General features: G+C 42.7%; 2 protein-coding genes and 1 pseudogene across 5 annotated transcripts in view; 1 reads left to right on the top strand and 2 right to left on the bottom strand.

Annotated features, from left to right (window-relative positions):
- The window catches only part of NDRG3 (NDRG family member 3), a 70,015-nt gene extending 69,054 nt beyond the window's left edge, over positions 1-961 (bottom strand). Inside the window, exon 1 of one of the 2 annotated variants that reach the window (XM_019732639.3) lies at positions 743-961. In XM_019732639.3, the coding sequence (XP_019588198.2) occupies positions 743-936 (194 nt within the window). In that variant the 5' untranslated portion in view covers positions 937-961. The remainder of the gene's footprint in view (positions 1-742) is intronic. The other variant, XM_019732650.3, reaches the window with a different exon arrangement.
- A 1,047-nt stretch (positions 962-2,008) lies between these two features.
- On the top strand, positions 2,009-2,982 carry LOC109447764 (kallikrein-1 pseudogene; annotated as a pseudogene).
- A 2,291-nt stretch (positions 2,983-5,273) lies between these two features.
- LOC109447863 (microtubule cross-linking factor 2) overlaps positions 5,274-25,567 on the bottom strand; it is a 91,447-nt gene continuing 71,153 nt past the window's right edge. Inside the window, exons 1-11 of one of the 3 annotated variants that reach the window (XM_019732619.3) lie at positions 23,069-23,221; positions 21,144-21,192; positions 20,581-20,907; positions 17,927-18,000; positions 17,230-17,302; positions 15,563-15,650; positions 13,511-13,570; positions 13,036-13,110; positions 11,620-11,767; positions 10,625-10,712; positions 5,274-8,664 (exon numbers count right to left, since the gene is read on the bottom strand). In XM_019732619.3, the coding sequence (XP_019588178.1) occupies positions 8,561-8,664; positions 10,625-10,712; positions 11,620-11,767; positions 13,036-13,110; positions 13,511-13,570; positions 15,563-15,650; positions 17,230-17,302; positions 17,927-18,000; positions 20,581-20,907; positions 21,144-21,177 (1,071 nt within the window). In that variant the 5' untranslated portion in view covers positions 21,178-21,192; positions 23,069-23,221 and the 3' untranslated portion in view covers positions 5,274-8,560. Of the gene's footprint in view, positions 8,665-10,624; positions 10,713-11,619; positions 11,768-13,035; positions 13,111-13,510; positions 13,571-15,562; positions 15,651-17,229; positions 17,303-17,926; positions 18,001-20,580; positions 20,908-21,143; positions 21,193-22,987; positions 23,222-25,567 lie in introns of those variants that run through there. The other 2 variants (XM_019732611.3, XM_088789144.1) reach the window with 2 other exon arrangements.

Genomic DNA, 25,567 nt, shown 5'->3' with positions numbered 1-25,567 from the left:
TGTACTCCAACAAGAAAACACTGTTTTTGCAGTCTTTTGCGACGTTGAAGAAGCAACTCCATAGCAAGTGTATATCAAATATTTTTAAAGGTACAAGATTAAATTCAAACCGTACTGGCCTGAGAGCCCAAGACCCTGGGGCAAGGGCCAACCCTGCCTCTGGCCAGCTGCGTGACCTTGGGCAGGTAATTCACCACTCGCGGCCTCAGTGTCCTCGTCTATCACGCAGGGTGAAGGTGCCCCTCCCTCGCAGGATCGCCGTGGGGTCCCGCCAGAGGATACAATTTGCTGCACCCGGGCCGCTCGGATACAAAGCAAGCTCACCACTCATCCTTCGAGCCGCCCTGGGACTGGGACTGGGAGATAGATGGGTGCCCGACATGGAGGCACACTGAGCCCCGCCTCCCGCAGAGCAGGAGCGAGAAAGGGGGTCGCGCCTGAGGTGGGGTCTCTGCAACCGAGGGTTTGGGGCGCCTCTAGGCTCGGCCGCTGCCGCCTGGGGGTTCGTCGCTGGGCCCCACCGCCTAGGCTCTGGGAGCGGCCGAGGGAGGCCGGGCTGACCCGGGTTCCGCGAGCCAGGAGGGCAGAGGGCGCCGGGAGCACCCGGAGGAGGCTATTCGTACGAGCCCCGGGCCCCCACAGCGCAGCGGAGACGAAGCGGGGAAGGAAAAGGCACGGGGAGCGACGCCCCCGCAGGCAGCGCCGCGCCTCCCCAGCGGGCCGGGATGAGCCGCTCACTCACCTGAGGCTCGGGTACCCGCCGTCAGTGCAGCAGCCGCGCAGGCTTCGGCTGCAACAGCAGCGGCGAGGGGCGGGGGCAGGCTTTGCGGGCGCGCAGGCGCGCTGAGGGCGCCTGGGCCGCGTAGGTGCGTTGTGCTCGCTCACGGCGGGAACTACCAAGATGGTGGCTGCGGCCGGAGGGGCCTGCGGCGCCATCTTACATGTAGTTTTTCTTGCTAAAGAATCGCCTGGGTGGCTGGTTAGCTCAGTTGGTTAGAGCCCGGGTTCTCTTAATAACTAGGTTGCCGTGTTCGATTCCCCATTATGGGCCACTGTGAGCTGCGCCCTCCACAATTAGACTGAAACAACTACTTGACTTGGAGCTGATGGATCCTGCGAAAACACAAATAAATAAAAGTTAAATTAAATTAAAAAAAAAAAAAAGCATCTCCTGGGAGAGTAACCTTAAACTAGAACTATCCAGAGGGAGGGGTGTGGAGTGCTGGGTCTGGCCAGCCTCCTCCTTTCTGCGGAGTCACATCCTTATGAAGCACTTAAGAACCCCTGTAGGGAATGGTGTCGTCCTTTTACCTCAGCCCAGAGCTGTCACATGGCACCTAGCACAGCGCTTAGCACCAGGAAGGGGGTTAGTAAGTTTTTGGTGAATGAACACAGTAACTTAAGAACTAGAATCCAAGACTCAAGCCTCCTAATTCCCAGTCTTCCGTTATAACCGCCAGCTACACCGCCTCCTTTCTTGGGTGCAACATGAGAAACTGATTTTTTCCCCCCCAGAATTACACATGAAGCTTAATGACCCCCAAATTTAAATAACACCAAAATGCACAAGACTAAATCCCTTTCCCCAAAGTTCATAATTTAGTTAATCTTGTGACAATTAATAAAGGGAAACCTCATTTAAAATGGAGTTGGGGGGGCAGGCATCAGGCACTACCACACAACATGAATTACAGACTCCAATAGGAAGAATCTTCAATTACCAACCTCAACAGAAAGAGATGCACCTTGCAAGTCGATATTATTAAAGAAACAATTCAAATGAAAAAAAGAAGAGAGCTAATTGCCTTTATTAAGCAATTCATGAATCAGGTAGCAACCCATCTAGCACGTGGAAGGGTGCCCCTGGGATTGTACAAAATGGAAGATTTTATAGGAAGAAGGATGAGGCAAGGGTGCTAGTTAAAAAAGAATTATGTTTTCTCTCTCTGTCACCTCCTAGCCTTTTTTTCTTCTGCCTGTTTCTCATTCTCTCTTCTTCCATCCCTTTCCACTTAGTGTATTTCTCATTCTCCTCCCTTGCTCTGTTCTTTCACTCCTGCTTCTTCCATTTGTCTGTTTCTCACTATCTCTGTCTTTCCTCCTCCTCATCCTGCCTCCTTTTTGCTCCATCTCTCTGTTCTACCCTCTGCTTTTCTCATTTACTGTATCTTTTTAAGCTGTTTTTTTCACCCCCTTTCTCTTTGTTTCTGGATCTGCCTTTTCCACTGTCACATTCTTTTGCTTTCTCACTGTCTCTATTTCTCCATGATTCTAAACCTTTCGCGCTCAGTTTTGTCCTTGTTTCTCTTTCTCTCCTTTGGGACCCGCCCCCATGCTGCCCTGCCCTTCTCCCTTTCCCCTCATCTCTCCTCATTTCCTTGGTCCCTCTCTCTCCCCAGTAATTACCAGCTCTGGCTGGGTCGCCACAACCTGTTTGAGAATGAAGACACAGCACAGTTCGTCCAGGTCAGTAAGAGCTTCCCACACCCTCAATTCTGCTTGAGCCTCCTGAAGAACCACGCCACCTATCCAGAAGAAGATTACAGCTAGACATCATGCTGCTCCACCTGGCAGAGCCCGCCCACATAACAGATACTGTGAAGGTCCTGGACCTGCCCACCCAGGAACCCCGACTGGGGAGCACCTGTTATGCCTCCAGCTGGGGCAGCATCGAAGTAGATCCATTTGTAGATGAGTACCCACATGAGCCCCAGTGTGTGGACCTCAAGCTCCTGCCCAACGATGTATGTGCCAAAGCCCACACTGAGAAGGTGACAGACGTCATGCTGTGTGCTGGACACTTGCAGGGTGGCAAGGACACCTGTACAGGTGACTCGGGGCCCGCTGATCTGTGATGGTGTGCTTCAGGGAATCACATCTTAGGGATACACCCCATGTGCCCCACCCAATAAGCCCGGTGTCTTCACCAAACTTATGTCCTTCCTGGACTGGATCGAGGAGACCATGGCAGCCAATCCCTGAATGCCCCCGCCCTGTCCCTGACCCCTAGTAAAACCAAATATGCATTAAATTCGCAAATAAAATGAGATAAAATAAAAAAGAATTATTATTGGGTGGGACACCTTGACGGGGCGGGAACCCAAAGGAAGGATTTTTATCGTGCAGATTGCCTCTTCCTATGAGGAATGGGTAATACAGATTACCTCGGTATTAACCAGAAAATTCCAGATTAGTTGATCAAGATTGCTTCTGGGAGAGTTTGAAACTGCAATAGATCAGGTATTAAATATAAGTTTAGTATCCTGGGCTTTTAGCAGGAGTGATGCCACTCACTTGGGACCTGTGGTTTTCTCTTTAACACTATGACATGGGCCAAGCAAGTAGCCCCCCAACTGAAAAACTTCTAAGTTTTCTTTCCTATAGAGATTTTAAGTTTCCTTCTCCTTCAAGTTTCCTTTTTCCCAGCTTTTTAGCTCCTACCCACTGCTTTAGATAATTACCCTAAAACTTGTGATTTATACTTGTTGATTGTAATCACTGAAGCCTAATGTTCTTTCTAACCCGTTCTGTGCCCAGCTCCTGGACAATTGATGCCACCTGAGTGACCAGCTGAATGGCTACAGGCTCTGTAAGAGCTGACAGATTTTCCATCACATAGCCACCCCACATCAATAGTTTTGAGCTCTGCTCTTTAAGAAATGTATTAATTAAAATCTATTATTCCTCATTCAGGATACAGATGATTCCCCAGCAAGATTACCAGTCCCAACCAAAGAAGCCAACACTGTCTTCCAGGTGGATCTTGAGACCCCTTCCTCTCATCTAAGATCAGATAGGGTGAGAGTTCCGTGAATCTCCAATAGGTAGAGACAGCTCTACGCCCCTGCCCAGCAGGAAGCAGATACAGAAGGAAAAAACCTCCTGTCCCTCAACTTCGCATAGAGATTTGATGGGGATCACTTCTCTCAAGGGGAAAACAAGGCAAGCAGTTAGGCATTGGGTCTCTGCATTCCTGCACATCCAGCACAACCCACAGAATGCGATAGCCCCAAAGACCTCTCCTCTCCGCCCAAAACTTCCCTTTTTCATTGTAATTACCCCTATGAGGAAACAAATGGGTACAAATCCCCAACTAGATTAAACCAGTCACTCACACCTGTGCCAGTAAATGCTACAATGACCTTCATTTCACCTGGGCCTCATTATACCATCATTATAATATCACACATATGCCCAGAAGTTCATTAATATCATTAATATCATTATAACGGACTGAATTCTGGGAAGGAATTCTGGGAAGTCTAAAGAGATGAGGTAATAGTTTGTTGTCAATCACGTGTCAATCAAGTCGTCCCACGCCCAGAGAGGAACAGCCCATTTTAGAGAAAAAAATGGGGATAAAAACTCCAAGTCCTCACCAGTCAGGGCCTTGTGAGCCTCTTCTTTTGCTCAGCCCGCTCCAAATTCTTTGGAATGTACTTTTTCTCCTAATAATGATGCCTTTGGTCTTTTGAACCTTTTGAATCACGCTTCTGCTCAGGCCTGCTCCAATCTTTTTGGGTGTACTTTCTCTTCTAATAATGGCCCTTGAGCCACTGCTTTCTGCTCAGGCCCGCTTCTACCTCTTTGAAGTGTACTTTTTCTTCTAATAACCTGCTCTTTCACTACTTTACCTCGGTATCTCGTTCAATTCTTTGCTCGAGATGCCAGGAACCTGGACACCGGGCTGAGGAGGGCCCATCCTCCGGCAGCTGGAGCGGCTAAGATTCCCAGTTTTGCTCGAAGGCCCAGCTTTGGCCCCTAGTCTGGGAATCTAGCACGGACACTGCCGAGTTCACCCCCGTTGTGGAAACCAAGCCTCCGAGACATCGCTCTGAGAAGGGCCCGTTCTCCGGTAACACTATTCCAACAGGAAGAAGGACAATTTCCTTCCTTACCCAGCAACTCAGCCAATGAAAAACTTGACACCCTAAACTCTTCCCCTCCAATGGACTTTTGTTCAAAACAACCCCTCTCAACTTCGTTTTCTGTCTATAATGTTCCCCTCCTTTGTTTGCTGGACTTGCCTACTTTTTGCGATAGCGTGCTTGTCCAGAATTGCAATTCTCTGCTATTCCCAAAGAAACCCACTTTGCTGGTAAAATAACTGGCTATCTTAATTTTAAGGTCGTTACATTATTTCGCTTGGGCATTGATGGCAACAGCAATAAAGAGTACCCTACTCAAACACACACACACCAAAGAAATCAACAATACTATATTAAGTATAGATGTTCTCTTAAACTAGTGTCAATGAAAAAAACCATCCAGCCTAAGAGAAAACATGAGTTTATTTGAGCAAAACTGACAATTGCTGGGAAGCAAAATCTCAACAATTGAGAAAATGCTCTGGAAAATGGTTTTACAACTTATTTTATACATTAGAATCAAAGGAGGAGAGTTACATGAAATCCATTGGTGATAGGTTAAGGGGTGGGAGAAACCAAAGCAGGGAAATCTCTAGGATTGGATAAAAAGTAAATTGGAGCGATAGATACCTTTTACATTGGTGGGTACAAGATAGTTAATAGCATTTTACAGTACATAGAGATGGTAATCAGGGGATAACAATGCGGGATTCTGGAGTTTCCTGCTTTGGTGTAGCGGGTTGTACCCCGGGGGTCCGGAAAAAGGGATTACTCTGACATTCCAAGGGCATGTTATTTTAGGTGCAAAAAGACTACAGAGAGGCTCACTTGAGGTAAAGACTGACCTTTATCAAGGAAGCCACAGGCCAAGGATGTGACTACCAGCCATGACCTGGCTTTTAGTTAGGAATTTGTATGTTCAGACCATCCTATGAGGTTAATTTGTCTCTGAGTTTGTAGGGCCTGCCATGCAGGCCTCCCATGTTTGTCAGGTTTAGTAAGTGACCCTTTTTATCCACATTAGGAAGAATTTAACAAATATTACCAGACATCTCAAGGGCAGTGACTCTGTAATACTGCTATTCATCAAACCCAATTCCTGAACCAAATTTGGGGAGAGAAAAAACTAGTATTAACTGAGCACAGCCTTTTATTATATATGATTTGTTTATTCATTAACATTTACTGAGTGCCAAATTAGTTGTTCACCCTCTCCTACTATCTACACATCCTTGGTTCAATTCTCAAAGCTCTCCAAAGTTCTTCATCTGTGACAAAAAAAATATATATATATATATACATATACATATATATAGACGTTATCTCATAAGGTTGTGGTCTGTATGCATATGAAATGCTTAGAACTTACTATTTTTCTGTGCTCTATCCTGTTTAGCTATTGGAGACACAAACACCCACTTCTTATGCTTGAGTTTGAACAAATTCTTACAAACAAAAAATGCAAGTGTAATAAAATGGGGGAAAGTAGTCACCTTTGGAAAGAGGTGCTTTATCTATCCCCATTCTACAGATGAGGAAATTAAGGATGAGATGAAGATTCACTTCAAACTCTATGTTCTATACTATTCTGCTAGATAATGTAGGAAATTAAAACCACTCCTCTGATTCTTAAAAGCCCCAACTTTCCTTGGGGCTCCCGTATCCCTTCTTGCTGTATTCTGGACAGTATTTATCCACTCTCAAGACTCAGTAATTAGATATTAGTAGCTTCCAAATTTTATTTCTAGTCCAGATTTTTCTACCTGGTTTTCCACCAGTATATCCAACAGTCTAGTTGACTTCTCCATCTGGTATCCCAAATTTAATTACTAGCTTTCTCATTAACTGCTCTATTATCTACCCAGTTGTTTAAGCTTTCACTCCCTCCATTACATTGATACTGCTGTTCTAAATTTATTTAATCTAACTCTTATAGCATCCCTGTGCTATAGTTCCTCATTCTCCTAATCATACAGGTAAGCGGCTATGTAGCTTTTTCCTCAGTCACAAGTGGAAGAGTTCTGCTCTTAACTACATGCCTACTATGTTCCAGACACTATGAGCCACTCACCCCACTCACCTACTGCCAACACCTAGTACAAGCCATCACTGCCCATGTAGACCACTGCAATAGCCTAACTGGTCTATCACATCCATACCTTGCTTACTTCTATTCTCCACACAGCAACTAGAGTGATCTTTTAAAAATAAAGTTCTGATCCCATCTCTCCCTCCCTTAAATCTTCTAATGACTTTCAGTTACCTTTGTCTCAAGTGGCTTTTCCGCTGGCACTCGGCATCCTGCTTTACTAGTTTTTGTGGGGTTTTTTTCAGTATTCCAGAATGCTTCATTCTCTTCAGCCCTTTGGAAATGCTGCTTTTTGCCTCAAATACTTGACCTATTTAACTCCCTCATCCTTCCCAAATCAACTAAAACATCACTTCTGTCTCTTCTTGTTCCCTGTGTCCCCACTAGACCGTGAGCATCGTGAGAGGTTCCACATGTTTTGGTTTTCTCCCCAGTTCTAGAACTGTGCCTAGTATATAGGAGGGAGGTCTGTAAATATATGAAATAATAAGGAATGTGGGTCAAAACAAGGAGATATCACTTCTCATTAACTGGTGCCAAAGTTTAAGACTTAAGATTACATCTACCATGTTTCCCCGAAAATAAGACCTAGCCGGACAATCAGCTCTAATGTGTCTTTTGGAGCAGAAATTAATATAAGACCCGGTCTTATAGGTCTTATTAAAAAAGATTATGACTAGGTAGTTAAATGAAAATATTTTGTCCTACTAGGAGGATCAAAGAATAAAAACCATTAACAATGAATGAGGTGGTGTTTTATCAGTAATTAATGCTGAGGTGTATCTCTACACTACCGTTCACTTCCACATCCTGGCAAAGAATCCTATTTTTTGCTAAGCCCGCCCAACTTTTTAATTTTTTTATACACTCAAAATATACACAAAGACAAAGGAAAGCTTTTAATTATGTACAATTATATAACGCAAATATTAACAAATAAGAGAACAATGAAAAGGAATACTTAGCCCTTCTTGCCATGAATCTAGGATTTAGGAAGCTGACTTAATATTAAAAGCTGAAGCACACCATGGGCATCAAGACAGAGAATCCGTGGTATTTTTTTCAATTTGGACATCTTGTGAAGTGATATATGACTGTCGGACAATTAGGTTCTCGTACGTACCCACATGATGGAAATAATGCCCACAACTTCTCTACCTAAAACCACCTTCGGAGTCACACTAGAAAATTAGTCTCATTCCTTTACAACCAGAACTCAACTTGACCCCTAAAATGTTTCATTGGGTTTGATGCTGAATGACTTTGGATGTTTCAAAACTTGAAAAACATCTACACAAGATGAAGACTTCTGATCACAAAGGTATTTAAAAGAATAGGCCACTAGTTCTGAAGGTCATTCCAAAACAGAAATTTAAAGTACGTTGCATTCTGGGAAAAAGTGTCTATACAACATTCTTTGGGATGCATCAATGTTGTCACTTTTATGAAAAAATAGAAGTGCTCTGCAGTCAGCCAGTTATCCTCAAAGACAACAGGGCAGATATCAACAGCTCAGCTTGCCACAGAGTCGCCATGTGCTGTAACAAACACCCTTCCCGTTTTTCTCCCCTAGAGCACCTTGTGGCCCCAAAGCTGCATAAGGTCACTGACAAGATTTAGAGCAATGTGTGGTAGGCAGTGTTTGTAGCTGAAGCTTGAGCAGTTTTCGAGCTGGTGAGGGAACTAATTGTTGCGTGCTTCTCTTTCCTGCAGAAGAGAGGAGCCAAAAAATAAATTTCAATTGAATGCAAATAACATTTATCGAAAACTTACTGTATAGACATTGTGCCAGACACTAAAGGGCATTACAATGACAATTAAGAGTCTGTCCTAAAGGAGATGACAACCTGATAGGAAGGCCAGCTGCAACTACAACCACAATACCAAGTGATAAGAAAATAAAGGTACGTATAGCAATAATTTAGGGCTGGGGTAGGTAAAAAAATGCTATGGAGAGGTACCATCAGTGTCACTCAGTGGATTCTTGAAGAATGAAGGGGAAAAAAGGCAATGGGTATTTAGTCTTGGATTTACTAAAAGAAGATGGTTTGTGGGGATTTAATTCTTAGTCTACTGTGCTTCTGGGGAATTTACATCTGGAATTTTCCAGCTTTGAGTACCGTAATTTGCCGTGTATAATGCGCTCCCGTATCTAACTTGCAACTATGTCATTGGTCCAAACTTTCAGGGGAAAAAATCTTTCATTTTAATTTTTTAATTCAAAGTTGTTTTTATTGTTCTTTTTGTTTTTTTTAAGGAGGGCGCAGCTCACAGTGGCTCATGCGGGGATCGAACCAGCAACCTTGGTGCTACCAATACCACACGCTAACCAACTGAGCTAACCGGCAACCCCTAGAGTTTTATTTGTTTACATTTAGGTATTTGTTTTTTGTATTATAAAAGAATTTTAGCATTTATCTTTTTTTACCATATTATGGTACAAGAAATATTATGTAACAAATAATTACGAAACACAAGAACAGATGCAAGAATTTTTATGTACCGGTAACAAATTTATAATATTTACACATCATAGAAAGCCAAGAACTCTTCGTCGTTGCAAGTTCAACAAAACCGATTCTCATATTCCAGGGTATTATTTTGCATACGGATATCGTTATTGATTGCTAGAGTTAAACTTTTAACTCATAAGCATAAATAAAATAATTAAAAACATTTATATAAATACAGAATTAGTACCACCCACATACGAGATATGAAACTAAGTTCATGAACTTGTTGCAATGATGTTCCTAACCTTTTTTGGTATTAGAGGGATTATTCATTATGAATTTGTACTAACTGGACAGTTAACCAAGTTTACTATCTGAAAGTGCTGAAAAGGCTGAGTGAAAAAGTTAGATGACCGGAATTTTTCGCCAACAATTCATGACTCTTGCATCACGACAATGCACCAGCTCACACGGCACTGTCTGTGAGGGAGTTTTTGGCCAGTGAACAAATAACTGTATTGGAACACCACCCCCTACTCACCTGACCTGGACCCCAATGACTTCTTTCTGAAAGGAAGACATTTTGATGACATTCAGGACATCAAGGGTAATATGACGGCAGCTCTGATGGCCATTCCAGAAAAAGAGTTCCAAAATTGCTTTGCAGGGTGGACTAGGTGCTGGCGTCGGGGTATAGCTTCCCAAGGGGAGTACTTCAAAGGTGACCATAGTGATATTCAGCAATGAGGTATTGTAGCCCTTTTTCTAGGATGAGTTCGCGAACTTAATTGTCAGATCTCGTATGTAAGGACCCTTTATGTCTAATCATCTACTAATTTGGATCATTCAGGAAACATGAGAAATGTGCCTATGCTATCCTTGAATCAAACCACAATAGAGAGATTTTTCCTAACAGGATTTTCACATTTAAAAATATGTGGTGTTAACCTATTAGTAAAACAAGAGCAAGTAAAGTATAACCCAATTGTCAGATCTCATATAATGCGCACCCTTATTTTTCCCTCACAAATTTGGGCAAAAAAATGCACGTGGTACATGGCAAAACACGGTACCGACAACATAATAGTTATTGTGGGAGGCAGGGGGAGAGGGCGGAAGATCACTTGATGTAGGCCTTCGTCTGAGACCATGTGCTTTAAGGGCAGTTTGTATTAGAGGGGCTATGCTCTGGTCCCCTCAAAAGACCCACTTACCGAGCTGTACTGACACCTTGTGGAGGCACTGGGTACTTTCGTCCATAAAGGCATGCAGCTGCCTCACTGATCCTTGCAGTTCTTCCATCTGGAGATGACAGATGACAGACAGCTGTGAGCGAGAAGGTCCTGGCTTCTTTGATGTCCCTCAAACACACCAGGCGAGCTCCTGCTGGGGAGCTTTGCTTTTGCTCTTCTTTAAACCTGGAAGGCTTATGCCAGGCATTTTATACCTGCTCCTCCACTCCTCCATGTTGCTCTATGCCCCAGAAGGCTAACCCGGGTAACCTCTAACAGGATCCCGGGTCCCATGGCTTCCGGGTGGGTCTGGACAAGAGGAAGCCCAATGGGAGGAAGCTGAATGAGGTCAGGGTATTTTTACCCAGGCCTGCTCCAGAAAGGATGATTTTGAGTTAGCTGTGTCTCTCAACTGAAGGTCAGGGTTCTCCGAAAAAGCAGCCCATCATGTGACTTTCTCCTCTCAGTTGCCACAGTAACTGTTCCTGCCCTCCTCCTTTCAGGCCTAAGGGCAGTCAGAGCTCAGCTGCCTCTAAGCCCCAGGTGACTTCACTAACCCTTGTGGTTTCCCAATACCCATACTTTATACATAGCCCCTTTATGAATAAACTCTCCTTGATTACCTTTAATCAACTGCTTCCTGTTAATATTTGGAATGATACAATACTATTCTCCAAAACGTCCTCATGGCTCACTTCCTCATTTTTTTCTAGTCTCTGTTAAAATGGCACCTTAGAGGGACCCACAACAACTGCTCTATGTAGCAACCTGCTGCAGTCCCTGTACACTCTTCCTTACCCTTGTTTATTTGCACTTACCACCATATATTTATTTGTTTGTCTTTCCATGTTTCACCAGGTAGAGTTAAATCTACTATCTCATCTCATTATACACATTCTCCAGGTCTTTTCATTTCCGAGGACAACAAAGTAACAAAGTTGGGTAACTCAACCAAATACAAACTTGAGCCAACGCACCATCAACTCCATGTAATCAAAGACTTTGTTCTGGTTCTGTAATATTTTCTGGTAGTCAGGCTTTGTATTAAGGACTTCACTCTGGGAAGACCCAAGATATGCTGTAGGTTCCACCTCCACTTCAGTAATTTTGGTTTCAGTTGATCCTCTAAAAACAAAACAAACAAAAAAAGAGCTTTCAAGGAACGTTATAATCATTTTCGGAGAAGATATGAAAGATTACCTAGGGAAAAAACTTGAACCAATATTCTTACACCCCACTGTAGGTACAGGCTCTCTTAATAACAAAGGGGTCTGAAACAATGATCCATTAATGTTGGACTCCAGGAAATGCTAGAAGCTTCCTGTCAGTTGACTCCACCTAACAGTGAGGTCCACTTACAAAAGGGATTATCGTTGACATAAAGCCTAAGCTTGCTATCCTGAAGTCAATGTCTATTATGTCTCACAAAAAAACAAAATGCTGGGCCACTTTAAATTTCTAAAAATCTGAATATGAAGGAGACTTTAAGAAAACCAATGATAACTCTTTAATAACTACAATTTACTGGATGCCAGACACTGCTAAGCACTTTCCATTTAACCTCATTGAATATTCACAACAATCCAATGAGGTAGGTACTAATATTATCTCCATTTTCAAATGAGGTTTAGAGATTAAGGGGCTTGCCCAAGATCACACACAGAATAAAGCAGTGATTGGAATTTGAACAGAAATAGTCCGCTTCCAAAAGCATTCCTCTTAACCAATAAGCTACGTCACATCAAAAGTTTGTTTTGAAACTGCCATCTTATACATTATCTTCATAAACACAACATGTAAGGGGTGAATAAAGTAACTGATAACCACCAATGCCTGGATTGGGGAAGTTTTCCAAACCGTGTTTCTCAAAGCACTTTTCTACTAAGAGGCAACTTCTGCAATTAGGGTTTTGGCTAACATTTTATAGTTGGGTTTCTAGCTAAGATTCTGTTCGGAAAAAAAGCTTAAAATCACTGGCTTAGATAGCCAACTAAATCAAAACCTAGCACTTTTCCACTTTCTTAAGCCTGAAAGACCCAAAGATCCTGTCTCCTGTTCTGCCTCTTCCATCACCCCTCATGTCTTTGCATCTCCACGAGCACCCTGACCAGGGCTGCCAGGTAGAGGGCAGAGATGTCCCTGTCCCCCCCAGGATGTGAACAGCAGCCAAAGACACAGAAGAGGCAATTCTGTTCTTTGAAAATACTGACACTAACTCTCCCTTCCTTTTCCCAACTCTCCATGCAAGGCCAGAGAGTGCTAATATACATTTTACAGAGCTTTGATGAGTTGACTGGCCTGTGAAAAAATATTTATCATTCAATTTGTGCTAACAGAACTAAAATCAATTCAAATCAAATTCCGCAAGGTAAAAAGATAGCTTCTGATCTAACCTGGATGTGATCTCTTCAGCCTCCTTCTGGTAGCGCAGCAAGAGCTGATCCCAAGCCTGACGTTCTAAAGAAAATCTATAGAATCAGAAAAAAAAAATTCAGTTAATTTTTGATTACCTCATTCTGAACCACTCACGACAACAATAAGGACATTAGGGGCCTACTGTGGTTCTAAGATGTGAATAAAAAGGTTATTAAAAGATTAGAAATCGTGACTCACTTCAGAGGATACTAATTTAATCAAACTTGAGTTCTTAAAATCAAATTAACATCTTTATTCCCTGGACTCCATTCTATGAAATTGGCCATCAGTACAGCCCATAAAATCCCAATACACAACTTTCTAACTTCCAGTATTGGTACACTAGTATTAACACTCAGAAGAGGTTGTTTATTATTCATTTTCTCAGGTTTAGCTATTTTTCCCCCAGGTGAATTTAGATTTTCCAACAAAGGTTCATGCATTTTCACTTACTTTGTTATATATTCCTTCATCTCAGCCACTGATGTTTCCAGAGACAAATCTGATGCTTTTCTGGAAATCAGACAGGATTACAAGATTAACACACATTTTTCAAGAGCACTTTTTTTTTTTTTAATTGGGGAATATTGGGGAACACCATGTTCCTCCAGGGCCCATCAGCTCCAAGTCATTGTCCTTCAATCTTAGTCACAGGGGGTGAAGCCCACCATCCCATGCAGGAATTGAACCGGCAACTTTGTTGTTAAGAGCTCGCATTCCAACCAACTGAGCCATCTGGCCACCCCTCGGGCAGCTCAGTGGAAGTTCGTTGTCTTAATTCTAGTTGTGGAGGGTGCAGCTCACTGGCCCATGTGGGAGTCTAACTGGCAACCCTGTTGTTCAGAGCTCGCGCTCTAACCAACTGAGCCATCCAGCCGCCCCAAGAGCACTTGCTTTTAATATGACACCTTACATAATTTTAATGGCAATAAAACATGTTTAGAATTTATTTTTCAACAAATACTTATTCTTGGAGTCTATCTCACTTTAGCACTAGGTCTCTTTATCTTTTATTTCTCTCATTAATTCCAATTCACACATGTCCAGATTAGCCTTTCTTAAAATATCCTTTTAATTTTTTTTCTTGCTTAAAAACTATGTGACCTTCTACTGCATTCAGAAGAAAAGTCAAAACTCCTTAACCTGGCACTTAAAAACACTGTGTTCCTGCTCCATCCAATTCATTAACTTTGATTCCTACTGTTATCTTTTATCTGCTTTATCTCATATAATCCCACTCATCCTGACCCAAAATATCTGGGGTTTTCAATTTCCAAATTTTCAGTCACATATTTTTTTAGTCTCCTCCCGACCCACTAATCAAAAACCTTAACATCTTTTTTTTTTTTTTTTTTTTTTTAGTTTTATTTATTTTAAGTGTGTTTTTCCAGGACCCATCAGCTCCAAGTTAAGTAGCTTTTTTTAATATAGTTTTGGAGGGCACAGCTCACAGTGGCCCAGGTGGGGATTGAACCAGCAACCTTATTGTAAGAGCACCACGCTCTAACCAACTGAGCTAACCGGCCACCCCCTGAAACTCTAACATCTTTTAAGGCCCAACAATCCTTTTTCATGACTATTTTGTCTTCTCATTTAAATGGAAGCTATCACTGGACAGGGATTATGTTTTACTTACACCAATGGTTCAGCTCAGTTGGGTGATTATCCTAATGGAAAAGAAGCAGGCACTGAAATGCCAAACTTTTGCAGATGTACTTGGTACTCCACCTGGCAAAGACAAATTAGCTCTGCCACCGTTTATGTTTTTCTACCAAGGCCTGTGACACAAAGCCTCTATCACTGCTGGCTGAGATGCTGCAGCCAGTGGCTTAAATACACTGCATTAAAAGCAATGCTATATTGAGCCAAAATATTTTTCATTTCCTGAATAACAATGTCAATTCTAAGGATCTGTGGAAAAGTAGACTTTTACAAAGTCAAAACTAAAAAGTTTATGATGTAAGCTCTAGTGAAATGATTTGCTGCAGAGGAGGAGGTAGAGGGTTAGGCTCCACCTCTGCAGAAGAACTACAAGTTTAAGGGTGGGATTTCTAAATTTCTCCTAATAATCTTGCTTGTCAACAGCTAAAGAACCTAAGTTTATCTCCAACTTGCATGGCTAGCAAAGATCTAAAGAATGCTTTTCCTTTCATCTTCCCATGGCTGGTTCCTTCTCACCGTTCAGGTCTTTCAAGTCTCAGTCCAAAGATCAAGTCAGTAGACGTCTTCTCTGAACCCTAGCTAACCCACCCCCTGAAGTCAGTATCATTATTAATTGACTTATTACCACTATCTTAAGTCATTATTTTCTATGTATTAGTCTCTCCTGTTAAAATGTGTAAGAGAGACCCTGTTTGACTTAGTAATCACTGTATCTCTAGCACCTAGAAAAGCCTGATATATAGAAGATGCTGGATTAATGTTTGATGAGTGAATGAACTGACAAATTATAATAAAAAGTCTAAATTCAATGATAATTTAGGACAGAAGGGGTACTGAACTTACTCTTGTGAATCTTCAAAACATTTCTGTAGAGTTCCATTACTTTCCAGCTTGTCTGCAAAAAGTTTTAATTCTTCAGAAAGAGAAGATGCTAGAGAAAATAAAATTACATCTTATAAAGAGATATAAATTTTCACAGCAAGCCGCTGACAAAGATATAACAAACTTAAGGTGGCTCTCTCACTCATTCAAAAAAGTGGTATAAATAGGAAGAAAGATTTCATCTTTTTTCTTTGGGTAGGTATAGATAAAATGGAAGACAAGTCCTCTATGACATTTATTGATAGTGTTTTTTATACCTGACTGGTGAAAAAGCATGTAAAAAGGCTTATCTGCACTGACATTTCATTCTTTTCAAGAGATGTGAACTGCTGGCACTGAAAGGAAATATATCACAGAAGTCAGGCAACAGGCAAGAGTGTAATGAAAAATGTTGAAGGCAAATAAAGAATTATGGGCATAAAGTAAAAACAGTTCTCTGCTTATACCTGGAAGAGTCCACAATTACATTCAGGTGAAGAATGCAGAGGGGAAAGGATATGTTAAATAGTTATCAAGATAACCTTGACACATCTACTCTAATTACGGTAATGACCCAATTCTGAGATAAACAATTTTAACAAGTAAGTCTGAGTTCATGTATTATATTTTCTAGATCTTTTAAGTTGGTAACATCAAGTATTCTGACCCTGGATAATTGTGAAGTTACACTGTAAGACCAGCTACTTCCCAGAAAGCTGAAAATTGATTCCTGGGAAAGAACATTTGTAACTCATGTCATAAACAGATAATTTTCTTACTGTATCGAGTCCTACAAATCAACATAAAAGAGCAAAATTACCAATTTTCAAAAATGATCAAAGGATACAAACAAAATGAAACATTTATGGTTCTAAAAAATATGAAAAAATGCTTCGAAAAAAACACAGATTAAAACTACAAAATACTTTTACCACCTATAAAATAGTAAAAATCTGAATTGTTTCATAAACCTGTGTTGGTGAATGTGAGAAAACATTCTTGCATATAATGCTGGTGAGACAATAAAATGATACAATGTTTTTGGAAAGCAATCTGGTATTTCTTACCATTTCATTTGACCTATTTAATTCCAATTCTAGAAATTTATCTTATTTTTTAAAAATTGACGTTTACTGGGGTGGCAACTGTTAGTAATATCTTATTTTTACTTGCATATGTGCCGAAAAGCTTGTGTGAAAAGGTATTCATTACCCTATTCATTGTAATAGCAAAAGAATGAAAACCCTAAAAGCCCATTAAGCGATATGGAATATCTGCAAGATAAATCATTAGGTTGAAAAAAAAAAGACAAGGTAAAGAACAGTGCAGAGAGTATTATTTCATTTTAATGTATAAAAAGCATTTGCAAATGCAGTATGTCTGCAATGATGCACAAGAAGCTGGTGGCTATGGTGGCCTCTAGAAAAGAGCTGAGACTGGGGCTGGGGGTGGGAGGCAGGCTTACTTTTCATTTTTATACCTTCTTAATTAGCATATATTATTTTTTTAAATGCAATTACAAAAAAGGGGGGGGTTGGTTTTGTGATGTAAGCAGCTCCTGTAAATGGGGATCCTGCAAGTGGGGTTTTTCAACTGACTTTAACAGAAGGTACAGCTGAAAGGTAAGTTGTCTATTCTTAGCAACTTACCTTGGGCTCTAAAACTTTCAAGATTGAAGCCCTCAGTACCCCGTAGGAAAGGTTCAAGTTTCTGAACAGAGAACTGAAAAAAGAAAAGCATTTCAGTACAACAACCAAGATTTTCTAGGTCAGTCCCAACGAAGTTCATGTAATTTTATATTTAATAAATGTGAAAGTAAACACGATTTAATTTTTGCACCTAAGATTTTTTCATACAAACAAATAAATAGATTGGGAAAAAAGCTCTGTTGGTAAGACTATACATTTTAATTTTGGGTTCTGAAAAAAAAAAAAGGTCATTTAATTCACACAAATGACTTGCTTATCTAAACTCATGTAATCACCAGTTAGCCATATAATACCAACGTAGTACGTCAGACCTCAAATGTCTGCTTTAACTTAGATTTTGAATTCCACCCTCTTTAAATTCCCAACATTTGCTGCCAATAGGCAACAGATATTAGATTAGGGAAATCGCTCAGCTACTCAGTTAGCCATAGCAGCACCAGTGGGATTGATAGAGAGCCTAGTCCAGAACAAAATCAGCTGCTAGGATTAAATCTGGCTTTTAAATTAATCCCAACTAGAGAGAAACATCTTTTAATCTTAACAGATGCATCACCCAGCATTGATCTCTCTTTGGGACTATCACAGGAACAGTTTGAAAAAAAAAAAAAAGAGCATTTCCCAATCCCGAGAATCTCACCTGGAAACTGGAAAGCAGGAGAGTGCCAAGCCGTTTGCTTTCCGCTAAGTTGACGCTGATGGTTCTGCTTAGTTCTAACATAAAATATTATCATATTTAAGGAGCTGGATACTTAGTTAGCAAAGTAAAAAAAAAAAAAAAACACGAAAATTTTCCTCACTCTTGATGCAGTCCAACTTAACTGCAAGAATGCCCAAGCATCCTTTTCTAATTAAAGGGAGAATTCATATATACTCACTTCGGATTTTTTAAGGATCACCAAAGAATGCAATTTACAATTTGCGCATCCTAACTTAAAGTTGTAAGAACATTTTATGTATTACATTCAAATCTCGTCTTGTTCAACAAGACACATAAATAATTTAACTTTTTTGTATGTTTTATAGTCACCATTCAAAGAACATTTGAATGGGAACATTTGAGCATTTTGATGACATGCCCTGCAATGCTCTTATTGTCTTAAGAGACCTCTTATAAACTATGACCTGCATTTTACAAATAGGGAAACTGAAGCTCAGAGGTGAGATGACTTGTCAGAGGCCAGAAATTGGTGAAGCAAGATTTCAATCCCAAGTCTGTCATCAAAACCTGTGTTTTCCCAGTAATACCATGCTGTCTTTCTATAATGACCTAATAATAACATTAATAGTAATTTGTCGAACACTTGCAATGCAAAAGGCTTTTTATTAAATGCTATACACACCTCATGAAAACTTGAGGCAAGTATCTCATCAATTCCATTTTATAGATGACGACACTGAGGCACAAAGCCTGAGTAATAGGTAACTTGCCCAAGGTCACTCAGTGAGTCAGCCTGAATTGGATTTTACATAATTATGCCACTGAATCCTCAAAAAAACCACAAGATGTAGATACTGGTTTTTCAATTACATCCATTGAAAAACATCAATTATTATTCAGCAAAGGAAGCTTGCTTTGAGAATTTGAGAGATACATGTCTTTTGGTCCTCTAGCTTCAGCTGCTTGTGTTTTTAAAGTTCTTTTGTCTCCTCTCTTGATTACTTCTCACTGCTGTTAGTCAAGAAAAACAGGATACCTTCTGCCTGTAACCAAAGGAATCTGGCGAGTGGCCAAGAATAACCGGGATAACCAATCTTAGTACTTCGGTGATTTCTGTTATACAGAATTTTAGGTCCACATGCTCTGGAATAGAGATGAAGGTAGGAGTAATCTTAGGGACCTGCTGATGTTTTCTTGGCACCCCTATGGAGTAAAGTGCATGAGCATAATTGTGGCAGCCATATTTTGCTATGCTAAATGGTTGTTTTTACTCGGATTTCCTGTTAGATATCAGGCAATCTGGAAGTGAGGTAACATCTTTAAAATAATCACAATAGGGGCTGGCCCAGTGGCTCAGGCAGTTAGAGATCCATGCTCCTAACTCCGAAGGCTGCCAGTTCGATTCCCACATGGGCCAGTGGGCTCTCAACCACAAGGTTGACAGTTCAACTCCTCGATGGTGGGCTCCGCTCCCTGCAACTAAGATTGAACACGGCACCTTGAGCTGAGCTGCCGCTGAGCTCCCAGATGGCTCAGTTGGTTAGAGCGTGTCCTCTCAACCACAAGGTTGCCGGTTTGACTCCCGCAAGGGATGGTGGGCTGCGCCCCCAGCAACTAGCAACGGCAACTGGACCTGGAGCTGAGTTGCGCTCTCCACAGCTAAGACTGAAAGGACAGCAACTTGAAGCTGAACGGCACCCTCCACAACTAAGATTGAAAGGACAACAACTTGACTTGGAAAAAAGGCCTGGAAGTACAAACTGTTCCCCAATAAAGTCCTGTTCCCCTTCTCCAATAAAAAAAAAAAAAAGAAAAAAGAAAAAAAGAAAAAGAAAAAAAACCCGACAATTTCACATTAAAAAAAAAAAAAAGATCGTCACAATAGCTTAACATTTGAGCTATTTACTTATTCTGTGCCAAGTACTGTGTTATATATCAATTCCTCTAATCCTCACACAACCCTGTAAAACAGGTATGATTCCATCTCATTTACTGATGAGGACCATAAGGCAAAGGAGGTTAAGTAACCTGATTTAGGTCACATAGCTAGTAAGTTTTGCCTGAAACATGCTAGACTTTCCAAATTAAATATTGTACTTCAATGCATACTGAGATGTAATTATTATTGTAAACTTACACAAAATCATTCAAATACGGCATGTCTAAAAACTTGGTTTTCACTTTAGATATTTTTTATGTGCATCTTCCCTGAGATAGTTTCAGGTATAAAGCCTAAAATCAGGTAGCAACCCATCTACCTTCTGTTCCCCTTTGGGATATGAGGCAGAAAGCCACAGGAAGAAATCTTTAATGCTTCTCATCCCAGCAGAGGTGAGCGTTGAACAATTGTAAATCAGAATTTTTGTTCACAGTGTAGACTACAATGGGCAGCTCATAATATGACATAAATAGCAAGAATAGTAAACACTTAGTAGGTGTTTGACATAGTACTTATAATCTCAGAATGTCCCTCTTACAGATGAGGAAATTGAGGCTCAGATAGGTGATGTGATTTACTTAGTCACATAACTATTAAGTAGCAAAGTCAAGTCTGTCCAACTATGCTTTCTGCCATACCTCACTGCCTCTTATTTGAGCTGCAACTCCACTGTTTTATGTACACAGCACCCCACCTGTGATGCCCTGATGAAATGGAGGCAGTGACTTCCGCCGGTTCACTTCTTTCATACTTGCTCGCCGCCAGGATTGCCTCCTGTCTCGATGATGGGCAGACTGTTCTTGGGGGGACAAATGAAGGGACGTGGACTGAAGTCCTTCCTGGTGGCTGGGATCACAGCTTCCCTCTTTTTTAGGGCTAGAGCCAAGGTGAATTTTCTCCTTCGAAACGCCTTGAATCATCTCCAGGGAAGCAGATGCTTTATTACACACTTTTACAGGGTTGAGATCTAATTCCAATTGATGATCATTAGTCTTAGATGTCCCTGGTTCCTCTTCTAGCACTTGTCATAAAAAAAAAAAAGTCAAAATACAAAATCAAACCCACCACAATTAAGTATCTGTGCAAAAAGGTGGAAAAAGAAAATGGATAGCCCAGATCATGGAAACACTCAGGAAGCACCTGTGCAAATATGTGAATATGTAATTCCAACACCACCAAGAGATACGAAAGCATTTGGGTACAGCTGAGAAACCGGAACCTAGGACAAGAAGTACTGAATTTCACTATAATACTCACCTTCTACAGTCTCTGATCTAGTTTCTGAAGTCATCCTGGATGGAGAATCCTGAAAATAGGAAAATAAGGTGATCTGTTCTCCACATTTTAGCCCCAGTCTCACTGGGGCTTTACTACCCTAGAATAGGCCTTTTGCTTTCCACCCTCTCTGAATTGCCCATCTCTGCCCCATGAAATTTACCTACCTGACAAGGCCCAGCCCAATGCCACCTCACTCACCACCTCCACAGACTATCAGCTGGGTTCATCACCTCCTGTTCTGAATTTCTACAGAACTTATCACTAGAAATACTCATGTCTTCTTTAACACATACCCTATTTCCCAATTATTTTGTGTTTAACTAGTCCCTAACTCCCTAATTCAGTTGATGGCGTTATGATCTACATGGTCTTCCAAACTAGAAAAAAATCACATCATCCTTTACTTTTTATTAACTACCCAGAGCCAAAATTCTGTCCACTCTACCTCCAACACTCAAAATCTCTTTGGTTTATTGAAGTAACCTTGGTTAACAGCATTACATAAATTTCAGGTGTACAATTTTCTAATACCACATCTGTATACTCCACTGTGTGCTCACCATCTGAAGTCTAGCGTCCTTCCATCACCATATATTTGATCCCCTTTACCCTCTTCGTCTTCCCTCCAGCACCCCCCACCCCCTGCTTTGGTAACCACCATTCTGTTGTCTGTACCTATACGTTTGCCTCTGACCCATTTCAAGTTTCTAGTTTAATTTGTCTCATTATTTACCTACGACCTTCCTCCTCCTTCCCCCAATAATCTACCACCTCTCCACTAGTTTTCCTATATCCAGGACTGCCCCTCTAGCCATTCTTCAGACACCAGCAAAGATTTTTCCAGTGTATTCAACTTTTCATAAGCTAGTCCCAATTTAGCCATTACTGCTCTCTCCTGCCACTTACATTCCCTGTACCACGTCTGAATCTTTGCACACATGACCTGTAAAACTTACTCATCCTCCCCGACCTAGCTCAAATGTGAGGCTTTCACACCACTTCGCTGGCAGAGTTGGTTGTTCCACCCTTTGGTCTCCTAGCAGTGGCTGTAAAGTCTGTTTACATGTTTGTCTCCCAAGCCAGATTATATGTGTATTCTTAGTGCCTGTCACCCACGACAGACTGGAAGAGGGCAGGGACCTAACTGAGGCATTTTTACATCTGCCATGCTTACTCCTGCTTCCCAGGAGAAATCTGTATGGGGGGTTGCTTAGTAAAGAGAAATGACTATATGGGGAGGGACAACATGGAAAAGATAGCCGAACAAGAACGAGTAGGTCAAGGATCTAAATCTCCAGTTATAACTGTATCAGAGTCAAGCCTAGATAATAACAGCAACAACTGCCATTTGTTAAGCTGCTTGTTAAGCGCGTATTACATGCCAAGACCTGTGTTGTACGTAAGCGCTTTATTTGCATCGTTATCTCATCATCCCAATGAATCCTTTCCACAGCTCCTTAAGGACTATCATTCATCCCTTCTTGCCGATAGGGAACTGACGTTCAGAGGGCAAAAGCCTGGCGGAAGCTTGTTAGGTAGCCAGTCAGGGACAGAGGTGGAATTCGAACACAGGCCTGTGATCCACCCCAGCCCTTCAACCACTGTTCAGGAGTCTAGGTCGCTGGCGCTGCAAAAAAGCCTAGCGACGCGGCCCGCCCTCGGGTTTCCTCTCACCCAGAGGAAGAAGCAGAGCCCCGGGGCACCCCGAATGCCCGCTGTCGGGGGAGCGACCACGGGTATGGGCTGGGCCGAGATCCGACGCCCAAGAGGCTGTTGCGGGGGTGAGTGGGGCCGTGTCGGGGGAGAGTATGCGACTTCCTGACCTCAGAGCGACGCCTGTCCAGCCCGGAGCCTCCGTTCCTGAAATAAATGGCCGCAGGCCACTCTCCGCGGCCTCCGGTTACCTCTGGACGCCCTGCGCCACTGAGCCTCTCCTTCCAGGTCGGCGGACCACACCCCGCGTCACGGTCTCCACTTCCGAAACTCCCGCCAACTAAAGGCGCATGTGCGGCCGGCGGCCTCCCAGGCCCGCGCACGCGCGCGCAGAGGGGCTCGCCTCCCTCATGGCGCATGCGTAAACCGGTGTTCGACGCTCTGCCAGCCCCGCCCCCGCGTCCAAATCTTGATCCGCCCATAAGTAGCCACGTTACCGCCTCCCCAGCTATGCAGTCCCCTCCTGGGATCTGTCACAGCGTCGTCGGTTTTTGCGCCGCACGGGCCCAGAGCCCATCTAAAATGGGGAAACGGGGGCTCCAGAGAGGTACTTGCCAAAGGAATACAGTGCATCAGCGGGCATCGGAAGCTCTGCCCCAGCCGCTAGGCCACGATTCCTTCTCCCTATATCTTAACGACAAAAATGTGGACCATGACTCTCCCAGGGGACACTGGAGTTATGTGCTCAGTGCTTCATTCTCCTACTTCTACTCTAGCACTTTTTCTCCTTCTGTGGCCCTTTCAATACATGGCAAAGTTCAAGAAGTCTCCTCTGCAGCCTTTTAGCAGGCCACCCTCTCCCTAAACTGCTTGCTGCCCCTCTGCCCACTCCCATGGCGTCTTGCCTCTGCTCCTTTGAAAGCCATTCCCTCTGCCTGGGAAGCCTTCCCTGCTTTTTCCTGACAAAATGCCCTCTAATTTTAAGCCTCAGCTGAGGATTTCTCTCTCTCAGCCTTCTGTGAGGTCCCAGACTGAAAACCAGATGCCGGTTCTTCATGTACTCCTAAGATCCCAACCTGTGCCCTGTCCATAATCCGTTGTTGGCCCCAGAGAACAGGCTGCTTCCCCAGCACCCAGCATGACACCATGAAAATGCCCCCCTGCATGTGTGTGATCCTCTTTCTGAAACCTCCAAATGTTGGATTATGAGCAGTCCACAAAGCCTGAAAGAGAGGTTAGAGAGTGGCAGCTGGCGCATAGCTGTGGTCAATCTTCCAATCTTCCACAGCAGCTGTGGTCCTTGGATGGGAGGCAGAAATCTGCCTCCCTTAAATTTCCACCCTGTGGTTCCAGCCTGCTGGCTTCAACAACCATCTGAAAGCGGAGATTTGCTCTTGGTTTTCTGAACGTCAGTTTCTGGGGTTCAGTGGTACCCAGTTCCTTCTACGTCTGTCCCCCTCCTTCAACTCCTCATTTGGCAATGAGCCCAAGAACAGAACACAGTATTCTCCACCAGGGCTGGCCATCCTGAAGCACAGTGAGAATATAGCCTCATGGAATCCAGACCGAATACTTCTGACTACCTCCCTGTTTTGTTTTTTTTTTTTTAAGTAGTTCGCAGTTTTTTTGTTTTTTAATTTTTAATGGGGAGTATTGGGGAACAGCGTGCCTCTCCAGGGCCTGTCAGCTCCAAGTTGTTGTCCTTCAATCTAGTTGTGGAGGGCACAGGCCACTGGCCCATGTGGGAATCGAACCGGCAACCCTGTTGTTCAGAGCTCGTGTTCTAACCAACTGAGCCATCTGGCTGCCCCTCTCCCTGTTTTTAATTCTTCCATGGCTCCCTACTGTCGGCAGAATGTGGACGTTTGTTCCCTCATAAGGCACTGATCTGACCCAGCTTCTTCTTTCATCATTCCCTACTCCAGTGACATCAAACTTATTGTAGTTCCCCAGGTCTGCTCTGCTCTCTACCATGCTTTCACACATGCTGTTTCCTCTCCCTGGAACCATCTATCCTCAGTCTGTTGCCTACAACACGCCACCATCCCTTTCATCTGGGCAGCATCTCAACCTTAGGTCCCTGTAAGATGTCCCTTCCTCTGTGAAGCCTTCCCTGATTCCTCGTGGCTCCCTGACCATCCTGGGCTTCCTGCTGCCATTGCCATTTGCTTTCCTGCCTTCCAGGCCCATCTATTATATCCCCAATGCTAACACAGGCCTGGCTGTTGTTAGAGCCTCAAAAAAGAGGAGATCTGTAGAATTTGTATGTGGTAGCCAGCTTCCAAGATGGCCCCCGTGATCCCTGCTTCCTGGTGTTCATGCCCAGTAGGGCATAAGGCTGACCTGTATAACCAGTAAGGTACTGCTGAAATGATAGTGTGTGATTGTCAAGGTTTAGTCATAACAGACATTGTGACTTCTACCGCTTTCGCACAGATCACTTGCTCTGCAGGAAACTAACCGCCATGTTGTAAAGACACTGAAGCAGTCCCACAGAGAGGTCCAGGTGGGAAGGAACAGAGGCCTCTTGCCAACAGCCAACACTGACTTGCCAGGCATATGAGCCAGTTTCCAAATGGATCTTCCAGCCCCAGTCAAGCCTTGACTGCAGCCCAGTTGACACCTTACTGCAATCTGAATGAGACCCTGAATCAGAACTACCCAGCTCCTGGATTCCTAACCCACAGCAGCTGTGATATAATAAATGTTCGGAATAATTAATTTTTACTGTAATAGATAATTAACACATG

This window comes from Rhinolophus sinicus, chromosome 13, assembly GCF_057876585.1.
Source record: "Rhinolophus sinicus isolate RSI-liver-muscle chromosome 13, RSI-T2T, whole genome shotgun sequence".
NCBI lineage: Eukaryota > Metazoa > Chordata > Mammalia > Chiroptera > Rhinolophidae > Rhinolophus > Rhinolophus sinicus.
This window is presented reverse-complemented; position numbering and strand designations above follow the sequence as displayed.